The sequence below is a fragment of the Chenopodium album genome, chromosome 17 (assembly GCF_948465745.1).
Source record: "Chenopodium album chromosome 17, dcCheAlbu1.1, whole genome shotgun sequence".
NCBI classification, from domain to species: domain Eukaryota; kingdom Viridiplantae; phylum Streptophyta; class Magnoliopsida; order Caryophyllales; family Amaranthaceae; genus Chenopodium; species Chenopodium album.
In genome coordinates this window covers 51225110-51239838 of record NC_137850.1, presented here as the reverse complement: position 1 = coordinate 51239838, position 14729 = coordinate 51225110, and the positions used below count along the sequence as shown (strand labels likewise).

At 39.3% G+C, this 14729-nt stretch overlaps 2 protein-coding genes across 2 annotated transcripts; both read right to left on the bottom strand.

Moving 5' to 3' along the window:
* Positions 1-218: 218 nt before the first annotated feature.
* On the bottom strand, positions 219-8913 carry LOC145590170 (stromal cell-derived factor 2-like protein). The gene is made up of 6 exons (XM_081646927.1): positions 8558-8913; positions 8338-8478; positions 8112-8252; positions 1838-1887; positions 1623-1752; positions 219-674 (listed from the first exon to the last, which is right to left on the bottom strand). The coding sequence occupies exons 1-6, from the start codon at positions 8663-8665 to the stop codon at positions 579-581; spliced, it is 666 nt and encodes a 221-aa protein (XP_081503053.1). The 5' UTR covers positions 8666-8913; the 3' UTR covers positions 219-578.
* An 857-nt stretch (positions 8914-9770) lies between these two features.
* Positions 9771-11679, bottom strand: LOC145590171 (small ribosomal subunit protein eS12-like). The gene is made up of 5 exons (XM_081646928.1): positions 11593-11679; positions 10840-10877; positions 10413-10707; positions 10103-10168; positions 9771-10014 (listed from the first exon to the last, which is right to left on the bottom strand). Exons 2-5 carry the CDS (start codon positions 10845-10847, stop codon positions 9955-9957), a joined length of 429 nt encoding a protein of 142 aa, XP_081503054.1. The 5' UTR covers positions 10848-10877; positions 11593-11679; the 3' UTR covers positions 9771-9954.
* Between the last annotated feature and the right edge of the window lie 3050 nt (positions 11680-14729).

Below are 14729 nucleotides of genomic sequence, written 5' to 3'. Positions count from 1 at the left end.
CTCAGAGTATTTCTGAGTTTATAATGGCTGATTTAAGCCCTTTGTGTGATTAATACATCGAATAAAATTAAAAACAGCCATGTTCATCCAGTAGGCAGTAGCTCAAGACCCAGCATGCAAGTTCAATTCTTCTCCACTGAAAACGACGACTACATGGCGTATCTTCGTATCCCATACGAGTAATGATGCGGAGGGAAAGGGGGTTAACTTGAGGGAAGTTTGATAAATAAATACATCCTTAAGGTAATAGAGCAATTTGACTATTAAAAACATGGATGGATGCTAAAAAAGAAAGAAAAGAAAAAACAAAAAAAACTGTGGCCTTCTTGAAGATGAAAGTATGAAACTAGCCCAGTAGACCCTCTTACACTTCATAACATATTAACACATACATCATCAACCAAAGAGCTTCAAGTATCGTATCCTTTTCTGTTATAAAAAACATCAGTCCTACTCACCTATACGTTCCAGACAACATAAATAAGAGAGTGATGCTACACCAACTCAAAATTCGCTTCTGAGCATCAATAGAGTGGATCCTCTGAGTAATACTAATGAGTTTAATTGGGTGAAGAAAACTAAGATGACTCTGCCTTTCCATCACTGATTGGGAGGTATACACCCTCTGCTGCAAGCCAAACATTGTCCCGGCTCTTCTCTTTGACACCACAAACCTGCACAGAATAACATGTAACAAATCACCAAAATACAATAATAAGAATGTAAAAGCTGCTCAAGGCCATAGGGGGTTAAAACAATGTCGAATCCAAGGGCTCCTAAAGATGCAGATTATCATTTAAGCTTTACACAATGTTTGGAAAAAGAGAAATGAAAGGAAATGAAGAGAAGAGAAAGGGAGGGAATTGTTATCCCTTATTTAAATAGCATATGGAAAGAGGGAAGGGGATGGAATTAGAAGGATCCATTTTCCTTTTCCTTTAATAAATCAAATCCTTCCAATATTGGAAATATTAGGAAAGAAACGAGAAGCTCACTCTCTCCCTCCTCTTCATTTCCTCCTCCTTTATACTTCCCTTCTCTCCATTTCCTTTTATAATTGCTATCCAAATTCCAAAACTAGCGTTGAGATCAGGGTAGAGGTTTTTTTTTTTTTTTTTGGCAATATTCAGCCAGAAAGGCTATGTTTCCTACATTGTAATATTGTATAGCCAAAATTCAAACCAGAATGGTGCTAACAGAATCGAATGTGATCATGATGAGTTTTTTAAAAATGAAGGGATAACCCAATTAATGCCCATCACAATACAATCTAGCATATAATGAAGTATAAAAGAGTTGAAGGGATTCTTCGTGAAACTTTAGACAGATGAGACTACAAAGGGAAAACGTTTTGGAGAAATTGTTTGACTAGAGAAAAGTAGGTAAGCAAATGTTTAAGATGGCTGAATAGTAATGAAAGAAATAATTGTGATTAAAAAGGGGATGATACATCAAAGATAATTTTTTTTGGCTGATCAACACAAAAGTAAAGAAAATAAGATGGCAAAAACTTAGCATAGCTATATTTAATGTCTAGCCAGTTGTTACCAGAAACTTATCCAAGCATGGCTCTTCAACAGCAAATAACATCACAAAGGGAAAAGAAAGAAAATCATCCTTACCTCTTGCTGACCTCCAGCTATGCGCTGATACTTCTTGTCATGGCTGTGCAGATACCCTCCAGTGTCCACGTGATGAAGCCTGATCTTCTGATTTTGCTTCCAGATCTTCCCTTTTCCCTCGATTTCAAGTCTACCAGGAAACAGCAGATAGAGTAATCAACAACAACAACAACAACAACAACAACAAAGAGTAATAAAACAGTTTTGAGTCTTACTTCCAGAAATCCCCTGTATCTGAGACTGAATCTCCTCCATAGCAACTTACCTAGAGCAATCAAATAGGATTAGAAGTTAGGGTTATATCCCCCTATTAAAAAATCACTAATTCCTGCACCTACTACACAAGTGCTCAGTGAATAAAGGTAGTCTACATATGAATGCTAGAATACTCAATCACTATAATATAGTGTACATGAGAAGGGGGGGGGGGGGGTCTATAATGAGCATGATGTCATGGACCCAAGTCAACCGTGGATGGTGTATTCGAGGCGCAAGAAAGAGCGGCAGCAGCAACAAGCATAGGGAAGGCATTTCTTTGCAAAGTGCCAAAAACAATTAAGAAGAATCGAGGAAAGAAGGACAACCATCTTTAGCAATGTTCATTTATGGTTTTTCTAATTTAGTAAGTAGTCACATGTATTCCTAAAGGTCAGCCTTAGACCATTAGTATAAGAATGGTAGTATGAATTTGAAGAAGCTATCCAGAAATTTGTGAGGAAACTCTTAGAGAGTGGCAACCTAAAGTTGCTTAGAGATTGGCGGCCTAAAGTTGCTACTTGTATCCTTTGTTAAGCATTAATCAATTGGTTGCTAATCCTTCTATTTCCTTAATTTGAGAGTTAATTACAAATAATCACAATTAAATTAGTCAGTCTATAACAAACTTGGTATCAATGCAAGTTCGATCATGGTTTCCAACAACACACAACGGATTGATGCAGCCGAAGCAGAGCTCACTGCGTTGGGAAACCAAATGTGTTCCGTGGAGAACCAGCTCGCGGTCATCGAAGGGAAGCTAAGCACACAGGAGGACTCGCTCACCCGGGTAGTGGCGGCAGCAGTGAAGGGAACCATGGAAGAGGAACGGCGGAAGACTAACGAAGCCTTAGCAGCTACCACCACGAAGCTGGAAGAACGCCTGGGACGTTTCCGAAGAGACGCAGATGTTCAGGCGGCGGCGGATCGAGAGTGACTTGTGAAGCTGGGAGAGGAGGCCAAGGAGAACGCAAAGTTCCAAGAGGAGGTGCGTGCGGCCCTGGCTGAACGGCCGCTTATCAGACCACCACCGATTAACTTAGTTGATGAGAACGCTAGCCAGTTAAATGGGGAAAATGAAATTCGGACGCCTATGGGAGGAGAATTTGGCATGCTCGAGTGGCGGAGGAGGGACCCACGAGGATGGACGGAGGAAGGCGGCGGAGACACCGGCCGGTGGAAACAGAAGAAACTGGATATGCCCACGTTTGAAGGGTTGGATCCCGACAACTAGGTGATGAGGGCAAGAATGTTCTTCGACTTTTACAGGCTATCGAAGAAAGACAAAGTGTCGACGGCCGTGGTGGCGATGGACGGCGCGGCGCTGCAATGGTATCACTGGGAAAACAAAAGGAGACCGTTTGGGGGTTGGATAGACTTGAAGGATCGCCTGCTGCGAGAATTCCGACCTTCTAATGCCGGCAGCCTCCACGAGCAGTGGCTCGCCGTGACTCAGGTGACCATCGTGGAGGAATGTCGACGTAAATTCATCGAACTCGCTTTCCCATTAGAAGATATACGAGAAAGCTTGATGCTTGGACAGTTTGTGAATGGTCTGAACGATGAGATCAAGGCGGAGTTAAGGTTGTTGAATCCGATGACCTTGGAAAGAGCCATGGATTTGGCTGGGCGTATAGAAGAAAGAAACCGTGTGAATGGAGGAAAAAAAGGAAACCTAGGGTCGTGGAAGGCTGGACCGAGTCAAGTGGGCCCAGCCCAAACCCATATAGCAGGCCAGAGTGGTTGGGGCCTGGCCTGATACAATCCTATGGCTTACCCCCCGCCCCTTCCAGCAGCCGAGCCTGACCCCTGAGTCACAAGGCTCCATTAACATGGGCCTGCCCAATGCGTCTCAACAGTCATCCAAGGCCAGTAGTGGGCCCAGAAGGCTCACAGAAAGTGAACTACAAGAGAAACGAGCTAGAGGGCTTTGTTTTCGTTGTGATGAGAGATGGGGAGTTGGGCACCGTTGCAAGAGAAAAGAGATGAGTGTCTTAATTGCCAGAGTAGGGGGCGAAGAGGAGGAGATGAATGCAAGCTACTCAGAGGATAAGGAGGAATGGGAGGAATCCGAGCCTAATGTGGAGGTTTCTCTTTGTTCGGTGGTCGGGATTTCTAACTCGAAGACGATGAGGCTCAAGGGGGTGGTCAAGGGAAGGCAAGTAGTAGTGATGATAGATCCTGGGGCAACCCATAATTTTATCTCCACCACTATAGTGGAGGAACTTCAAATTCCACTCACGGAGGGAGGGGAATTTGGAGTTTCGCTTGGAAATGGAGACATCATACGTGGCAAAGGGGTGTGTCAAGGAGTTCGGGTCAAGTTAAACAGAGGAGTAACGGTGGTAGAAGATTTCCTACCACTTGGTCTAGGCAACTCCGACGTCATACTAGGAGTTCAATGGTTGGAGAAACTCGGGGCGGTCACCACGAATTGGAAGACGCATGAGATGCGGTTTACGGTGGCCGGAGTACCGGTGAAACTCACCGGAGATCCGACCTTGGAAGCCACTCTTATTTCCCTCAAAGCCATGTTTCGAATAATTAACAAACAAAGAAGTGGGCTATGGGTGGAAGTAAACCAAATTGAGCACCCCAAGAGAAAGAGGAATGCACAATTGGGCCATGTGAGAAGAATGGGCCCCCAGAATACTTGGGGCCTATCTTAAAGAAATTTGAGAAGGTTTTCCACTTACCAAGTGGGCTACCACCTTCTAGAGGCAGAGAGCATGCAATTGTCTTGAAAGAGGGTCGGGACCCGGTTAGTGTAAGGTCGTACCGATACCCTCAAATTCAAAAAGACGAGTTCAAAGGTTGATAAGGGAAATGCTAGAAGCCGGAATAATTAAGCCCTCAACAAGTCTATTTTTAAGTCTGGTATTGCTAGTGAAGAAGAAAGACGGATCGTAGAGGTTTTGCGTCGACTATCGGGCTCTCAATCGGAAGACCGTGCCGGATAAATATCCGATTCCGGTGATTGATGAGTTTTAATTTGAGCTCCATGGCGTGGCTATTTTTTCAAAATTGGATTTAAAATCCAATTACCATCAAATTCGGGTAAAAGCCGAGGATACCCACAAGACGGTTTTTCGTACCCATGAAGGGCACTACGAGTTTCTCGTCATACCTTTTGGATTGACCAATGCCCCGGCAACGTTTCAATCACTCATGAATGATATCCCTTTAGGCCATTCCTAAGGAAATTTGTGTTGGTCTTCTTTGATGATATTCTTGTCTATAGCAAGAATGAGAGTGAGCACCAAGAGCATTTGCAACAAGTGCTCATCAAGTTGGCAGAAAATGAACTTTATGCTAACTACAAGAAGTGTGAGTTTGGAAGTCAAAGGGTGGCCTACTTGGGTCATATTATATCAAGGGATGGAGTTCCAATGGACGTTGAAAAAGTCAAGGTCATCCTTGATTGGCCAGCCCACGAAACCTCAAGGAATTAAGAGGCTTTCTAGGCTTGACGGGCTACTACCGTAAGTTCGTAGCCCACTACGCTCAAGTGGCCGGACCCCGCACAACTCAAAAAGGATGCGTATAGGTGGTCCGAAGAGGCATCAAAAGCTTTTGAAAAGCTTAAGACGACCATGACTACCGCGCCGGTTCTTACTATGCCCGATTTTAGGAAGGAGTTCATCCTTGAAACCGATGCTTCTGGTTTTGGACTCGGAGCGGTTTTAATGCAAGAGGGGCGCCCGATTGCTTACTATAGCAAGCTCTTGGGAGTAAGGGCTCAAGCTAAGTCCATTTACGAGAAGGAGTTCATGGCAATTTGCCTAGCCATAGTCAAGTGGAGACATTATCTATTGGGTCGACACTTTATAGTCCGCACCGACCAACAAAGTCTTCGTTTCATAACACAACAACATGAGGTGGGTAATGAGTATCAACGTTGGATGAGGAAATTGGTGGGATTCGATTTCGAAGTCCAATATAAACCCGGAGCCTCCAACCGGGTGCCAACGCATTATCCCGGAAGCAATGCGAGTTGAGCACTATGTTGAGCACTCAAAACATCAACTGGGACACAATGAATACGGAAATTGAAGAAGATGCTTGGATCGCAAAAATTAAAAGGGGTCTGAAGCCCAATGAAATTGGGCCCAATGGCTTTACTTTAGTCAATGGGCAAGTGCAGTACAAAGGAAGAATTGTTCTTCCAAAGTCAGCTAGCATCATTCCAAAATTACTACATGAGTACCACGACTCACCAACAGGGGGCCACGACGGTGAAGTGAAGACCTATCTCCGGCGGCGGCCGAATGGTATTGGCCGGGAATGAGAAAGACGGTGGGTGAAGTACGTTGGGGCGGGCGATGTTTGTCAGTCCGGCGGGGCTCCTCCAACCTCTGCCGGTGCCGGCGGCCGTCTGGGAAGATGTGTCCTTGGATTTTATAGAAGGGCTTCCCTTATCAAAGAAGGTGGATGTGATTTTGGTGGTTGTCGATAGATTCTCTAAGTATGTGCACTTTTTGGGGCTAAAACACCCTTTCACCGCCCTGAAAGTGGCAGAGCTCTTCGTGAAAGAAAAAGTCAGCCTGCACGGATTTCCCTCATCCATTGTTTTCGATAGAGATCGGATTTTCTTGAGCAAATTCTGGAACGAGTTGTTCCGTTTACGGGGTACGTACTTGCGAAGAAGCACATCCTATCATCCCCAGTTAGACGGACAAACTGAGATCGTGAATAAGAGCCTGTACCTGAGATGCTTCGCGTCAACACAGCCAAAGGGGTGGGCACAATGGTTGCCTGGGTGGAGTATGCGTATAATACCCCCCCACACACACCTCCACTAAAACGACTCCTTTCAAAGTGGTCTATGACCGTGATCCGCCTAGGCTATTGAGGGTGGGCATTGGCCAAACTCCGGTAGGGTCCCTGGAGGAGCAGCTCCGAGAGAGGGATTGTATGCTCGACTACTTGAGACTGAATTTAATTAGAGCACAGCAAGTCATGAAGAAGAATGCGGACAAGCACCACCGCGAAGAGCACTTTTAGGTGGGAGATGAGGTGTTCCTCAAAATCAGTCCTTACCGGCAGCGTTCATTGGCTAAGCGGCCATTCGAGAAGCTAGCAGCTCGCTTCTACGATCCTTTCAAGGTTCTCCAGCGCATAGGCAAAGTGGCATACAAACTTGACTTGCCTAGTTCCTCTAAATTACATCCCATTTTCCATGTCTCGCAATTGAAGAAGGCGACGGGGGTTAGCACCACCATTCAAACTATCCTAGAGCAACTCACTGCCGACTTGGAATTAATTGTCGAGCCCGAGCAATAGCTAGATGTCCGCAAGCGCAGGGGAGGAAACACAGTGGTTCTAGAGGTTCTCATTCAATGGTCTGGATTACCGGCGTTCGAAGCCACATAGGAGGATTATCAAACAATCGTGGATCGTTTTCCGTCCTTCCACCTTGAGGACAAGGTGAAACTTTGGGGGGGAAGTATTGTCATGGACCCAAGTCAACCGTGGATGGCGTATTCGAGGCGCAAGAAAGAGCGGCAGCAGCAACAAGCATAGGGAAGGCATTTCTTTGCAAAGTGCCTAAAACAATTAAGAAGAATTGAGGAAAGAAGGACAACCATCTTTAGCTATGTTCATTTATGGTTTTTCTAATTTAGTAAGTAGTCACATGTATTCTTCCTAAAGGTCAGCCTTAGACCATTAGTATAAGAATGGTAGTATGAATTTGTAGAAGCTATCCAGAAATTTGTGAGGAAACTCTTAGAGAGTGGCAACCTAAAGTTTCTTAGAGATTGGCGGCCTAAAGTTGCTACTTGTATCCTTTGTTAAGCATTAATCAATTGGTTGCTAATCCTTCTATTTCCTTAATTTGAGAGTTAATTACAAATAATCACAATTAAATTAGTCAGTCTATAACACATGATGAACCAAGACAATGAAAATCTAAAACCATGAAAGGCTTCAAGGTCATATGTTCAGTGATATGTACATTAAGTGGGTGAATCTACAAACACCATATAGAGAATGGTATAATCAGAATTAGATGCAATGAGAACCCTAGCACTGAATGGCGCAAAACAAATATTGTTGGCAAAGTAATGAATCAAAGCCTTAATCCCATAAATGGGGGTCGGCTACATGAACCAAAACTGATAATGGTTTTTGTTTTCCAGGCAGCAAAAATAAATTGCAGGTGAATCATGTAGTTATATTACTATAAGTTTAAGTTTATAGGTGTAAAGAACGGAAATAGGGACATTAATAAACCTCTAAGTTGCCTGAAATAGGGGAGGCATGGAGGTGACTATGTAGCCATTTACGAGTGTTCATGTGTTGTAGGAGGATAATTGTCCCGGTTGTGATGGTGTCACCCTGCTTTGCAGAAGTATCGGGTACAGGCTTTACAACCTATATAGAATAGGATAGGCAAACAGCAATTATAAAAGGAATTAGAGTAAGAAAAATGGAAATGAAAAGGGTCACTAGAAATTACCCAGTAGCTATTGGAATCGTCAACATTGGGAAAAGCAGTAACTGATTGCTGACCACTTCCAGAACCATATGGCACATCGTGTGAATGCAGCCTGAACTTAGTTCTTTCATGCGTCAGTTTGACAACAGACCCATAAGTAACCTGTAAAAGACAAAATCAAAACCTCAGTCAGATCCCCAATTAATCAGAACCAGAATCAGAAAAAAGAAGGGAAAGAGACCTCAACACCCTCGGAGGCAGAGACAGCAGAGACGGAGGAGGAGCCAAAATAGTCGGCATCAAGGGAGAGAAAGAGGAAGATGGCGAGGCCAAAGAAGGCGAAAGCCATTAGAAGCAAAACAAGAATGAACCAGGTTTTCTGCCAAAAAGGTAAATCTTCAGATTCACCTGGGAATTTCTCTCGGTAAACAATCCTGGTCGGAGAGGAAGACGACGATGTCGATGAAGTTGCGGAGGACTTTCTCCGGGAGAGAGACTGGGATTGTTGGCTTGAGTGAGCCACGGTGCGTTCGTTGATTTTTTTTTAACACAAAGGATTTCGCTATTCCGAAAGCAGGATTCCGAAATAACCCACTCCTCTTCTTCTCCTTTTACTTCTGCTCTTTTCTTATGCCACGTTACATTTCGACTCTCTACCCAATAATATCGTGACAGGTTGGAAACCGCTCATGACGTGGACATTTTTTTTTTTTTTTTTTAACAAACCATTTAATCATGCAAAGCCTCAGATCCAGGACCAACTAGATGATTTTTTTTTACTGTTCTCTCCACCAAAATCACTATTCTCTTGCAATTTCCTCTTTCCTCAAGGAGTAACGTGTAAACCTAGATAATTTTTTTGTGGATTTTGGGTGAATTGCATAAGTATGTAATTCATCAGATTTTTATTCGATTGGAACTTTGAAGGGCGTCAAAGGTCCACCAAAATTACCCCCACCGTAGCATAAAATATAACAGTTCAGATTGGATCTAGTGGTAAAACTTTGTACCAAATTTTTTCAATTAATTAACTGTCATTATTCTGATAGAAGCTAAAACTTGTGAATTGGCAATGATCGGCAGCTTGACATATTGGTGTACAAGGTGAAACAGTTAAGGATCAGTGATAGTAATGTATTGCTATGGAGAACATCATAGACAAGAATTTGCTCATCCGAATCAAAATCAACCTAGCAAATATTTTCTAATTGACCCTCTTTACAAACACGCATAATAAACTTAAATAAAAAGCACAAAGGTTTAGAGAGTTTTACTGCTACTGTAGAATTTTAATCGTTATAATATCCCTTAGGAAAGAGAGTCTACTATAAATCCACAGCAAAAGACACAAGACAAGCAGAAACATCAAACATGAGGCAAATTTCACAAGCCTGCCAAAACAAACAAAAACCCTGAGGATTGAAAAGATAAGAAAAACATAATAGTCAACAAAATATAAAAACCAGTGCAGCTGCTTTTCCGATAAAATTGCAACTAGTATCACTTGTTCCAACTTAGCAACCCCAAAAACAATCAAAATTTTTCTCTGGACGAAAATAACTTGAAAAAACAAACACTACAACAAAGCAAAATTCTCAAAATAGCCCTAACTGATAAGTATTCTCATATGTGAGCAATTTAGTGAGACTTGATGTGCTGCTGGACGACATTGAGCCCTTCTGACTCCTCACCAAAGTCCTAAAACAGCAAACAAAAAAAGGGTTAGCCCACCAAAAAGATGTTGTAGCTCGAAAGGGAACCAACAAAGACAATACAAGGGATCTACCTTAACAACTACGCATGAACAGCCAACAACTTTCCTTGCTTTCCCCTCTGAATCAATCTTGCAAAGCTGCATAAGTATCAAGAAGAAAAAATAGCATAAAAAAGCTTATTGAAAGGTCAACATTGTACAAATAACAACAAAACCAACTGAATTACCCTCAACCAGTAACTAAAACATTTGGAAGACATGTGTGAGTTGCAAACAATAAATCCCATTATTCACCTAAGTTGGAAAATTAGGTCAACAAATGAAAATTAACATCAGATTGGAGTCCTAGAAATTCAGTGATGATAATAGTACAGTAACTTACACCAGCCCACTCGCCTAAGGTCTTGGCACTTGGAACAGTAAGCAAGTTCACGTTGTGCTCAGCACAAAGAGCTTTGACCAATTTGACATAGTCGGGTTGGTCACAGTCCTCGGCCAACAGGCAAAGCTGAGCAGCATGCTTCTCAATCACTTTGGCACCCTCGTGAAGTCCACGGGAAAGGCCACCATGTGCAAGAGACTTCTTGAGGACGAGCTGCAGAGCAGTCATCAGGTCCATAGTCTCCCCCAATGGAGAAGGGGTCTCAGTAGCAGGAACAGCAACAGCAACCTCCTCGCTGAAACAAAGTCAATAAATATATTAGAATTTGGCCACCAAACACTTTAAAGTACTTAGAGACAAAATACAAGAAAGTATATCACATATACTCGTAAAATGGATAAATCAAGTATCCAGTTTAAGAACATACCCAGACATTGTGTAAATTGATGCAAACCTTCTCTTGTCCTGTAAAAAATGCGAGCAACCAGAGAGTAAGAAAGTCAGACATTACAAGTCCAGATTATATTGATGATCAAATACAAACTACAGAGTATTTAAGAATAGCAAACCATGTTATCGCTTCGACTAATCCACAAACCAAAAGTCATTTCAATTCTCATACACATGGACACTTTGCTATAAGCATACTAAAATCATATTGACAATGTAGGTGAAACATATTATAAGCCAGAAATATTAATCCGTCTTCAAATTCTGTGAGATTAATCATAGCAAGCATGCAGTTTTCTAATTTTCCAGAAAAATGCTCTAAAAAATCAAATAAGACAGCCAATTTAACACGTAAATTCAACATAAGCTTACAACACATCAAGTATTGAGCGACTGATCATATTAATTTACAATTTTGGCGTCAGGAAAACCCTAAACCGTTGATTTAAATAAAGTATCTAACAAAGTTTGAAATTGTCCATTTCAATAGAGGTATAACTAATTAAACAGTAAGATAAATCATGAAATTCAAGAGAAAGCTTCTAAGAAGGAAGATCCCGCTATCTTCGAATATAATAAAATTGAAAAGTAATTAAACATGCATAAATTGCCATAAATCAAAACAAAAATGTAGAAATAAATCACAAAAACATGAAAGTATGACGAACAGAAGCAGGTAATTAAATCGCAGCAGAATAGAGCGAAAGAGAGAGAAAAAAAAAAAAAAAACCTCAAAGTTGCAGAATGCAGATGGTTCGTCGGAGGCGTAAAGAGTGGAATGGAGTGAGAAAAATCTTTTCTGATGTTTTAAAGCACCTAAAACCCAAACCCTTCCACTGCCCCATTTTTCACTCAACACCTTTTTATTGGGTCGGATCCAATCCCCTAATATTCCTGGTTTAGGTCCATCAATAATTTACATTGTTGGACTTGGAATACACTTGGTAGTTGGTACCCCACCATATCATACATCATATCATCATCATATATTATGGGTCTGTTTACATTTATTGAGCTGAACTGAACTGATTGAACCTGAATTGAACTGAACTGATTGGAGCTGAAATGAATATTTTATGAGAGGAGGAAATCAGGAGCTGAACTGAACTGAACTGAACTGATTGAAGCTGAACTGAACTGAACTGAAATTAAGTTGAACTAAACAGGCCCTATATATCACTAATAAATAAAGCCAGAACTCGCAATCGGCTACGAAACAGTGACATTTAACATTTTATTTTTTGCGACACTATGATGCTTAGTAAGCAAAATTTGGATAGATTTTTTATGATAAAATGTTGTATAGAGTTTAATTATCGGTATTTTATTAATCACAACTTTTAATAAATCACAAACTTTTAAAAAAATCGGGTGTACAATAATTATTGTACACCCATTATAAAAATAGACTAAAGTGATCAAAAGTTACCCCTGAAATGAATAAAAGTTACCCTAATATGCATAAAAGTAATCCAATACAAATAAAAATTATTAGTAAAAAATCACATTTTAAATGGCTAAAAATCAATTATTAGTGATTGAATGTAATTAAATTACTATTATAAAACTTTTCTTGTTGTCTACTTATATAAAAATTGTATTATGTTTAAAGTACCCAAAAAAACACAAAAAGTTACCCTAAAATTAGGTAAAAGTTACCCTTATACTGCTCGATGTACAGTAATATTAGCGTAAACCGGGTGTATACAAAAGTTTTTGTTAATAAATATCCTATAACTTAGTTTTGAGGGAAATAAAGTTCTTTTATTTATTATTGGTATTCTTTCAAAAAAAAAAAAGTTCTATTTTTTATCATAAAATTCATTTTAAAATCTCTTTAAGATAAGATACATTTATAATATATTTAATTTATTTTAAAAATTAGAGAATTAGTAAAAAAAAAAAAAAAGAATAATAATAATTAGTTTTAGTCAATAAAAATAAATTTAGTTTGGTAAAAATACTTTCAGTTCTGTTAAAATAAGAACTCTGTATTTAACATTTAATTTAATTTAGAAGATAGTGAGTATAAGGTGTAGCTAGCCTTTAAAATTCCAAATCCGAATGATACTTTTTGAAATCTTTTAATGGTCAACAGATAACATTTTTAGGTAACATGCCAAGCTGCCAGCTAATAATTTACATGTATATTAAGTAAGACACCTTTATATATCAATTCAATGTTATTTCCCCTCAAAAAATATCAATTCTATTTTCAATATGCAATTGCATTTGACAATTTGAGAGATTTTGTATCGCACATTTTATTTAATGGGTCATTTCTGTATAGTATCAAGATCTTGCCGATAGTATCCATGATGTTCATACCTCATAAAACTTAATTGTTAAATGAAAGTATACATTGCAAACCTCACTTCTTCTTATTGCAGAATTAAATCTTGATTTTTTATTTATTTATTTATTTATTTATTTATTTTTACAAGTTCATCGTGGTTTAATTTTAACACTGATAAATTTAACTTTTGTACACTAGTGGCCATGTTTTTCAATTAGAGCTTTGTGTGTGTTTTAAATATCTCTACATAGGGATTTTTAGTAATTCTAAATCTGAAAAAGCAGCGGGACAACCTGGACTTCGATTTAGCGAGTTTAGGGTTAACATTGGGGTCAATCCCAATGCCCAAAACGATTCTTTCTCTTTTTTTTTTTTTTTCTAAAGGTTGAATGTCGCTTGCGCTTATAATTCAATGACCAATGTTTTCTTCTTTTAATTTTATATATCCCGCATGATTCCATAATAGTGCTATTCATTAATCAAGATTAGATTTAATCAAAACACCCAAAAAAAAAAAAAAAAAAAAAAAACATTAGACCTAATCAAAGCTAGCCTAGCCCAACCTAAAAAAATGCCAAATTTGGGTAGAATTTTTGGGCCCAAATTTAAGGCTTGACTTGATTTTTTTTTTTTTTTCGGCAAACTAAAAAAACCATTTTTAGTTAACATTTTTGTTCAGTCCGATTTTGGTCCGAAATAGCTCGTTTAGGCACGGTTTTTCTGCCTGCAATTGTAACTGACCCTTAAAAATCTAATCATAATATGCTATGCTCGAAAGTTTAGGCTATGCAATATGGCTAAGTAAAACTATCTAGAGAATGCTAATGTGGATTTTCAATTTATGTGCATTATTTTTTCATTATGAAATAATTATTCATATATTTTTGTACAGGTTTGCGTTGTAGTGATTGAGGATCGTATAAATACGAGTTATCATCATGTCACAAGTAATTTTTTCAAAAGATTTTACCAGTTAAGCTAGCTAGCATTCACAACATTCGAGGATGCCACACCTACACTAATGGTAAAGTATACTTGACATTATTTTAGGATTTATCACTTTTTTTATCCTACTATACAACACAAAAGCAAAAGTACGTACATATTTATAACAAATCGTGCTATACATAGAAGTTCATGAGTGTGAAAGAACACTTGATATAAATACGTATCATACACTTTGTTTTAAATAAAACTATGAAGTTGTATGTAAAACAAAAAATACAAAGTATATGCTAGAGAATGAGTAATGAATATGACTATATTGTATTAATTTCATGTTGTCGTTTATGAGACTTTAGTGGCTTAAGGTGAATATTTAAAGCGGGGCTTTATTAACTAGTAAGCTAATAGCAAATTGATGGTACTATAGTAAGAGAAGAATTTATTCAATAATATGGGCATAGTTAAAAAATAGGAACAATTTTGTATTTTTTTTTTTTTTTAGAAAAATTGAGTTAGGGCCTGTTCTCTTCCGTTGAAATTCAGTTCAGTTCAGTTCAGTTCAGTTCAGCTCTTATGTCTAATGATATTGCTAATGATATAAAGCCAAATTTCATTCTTTTAAGCTC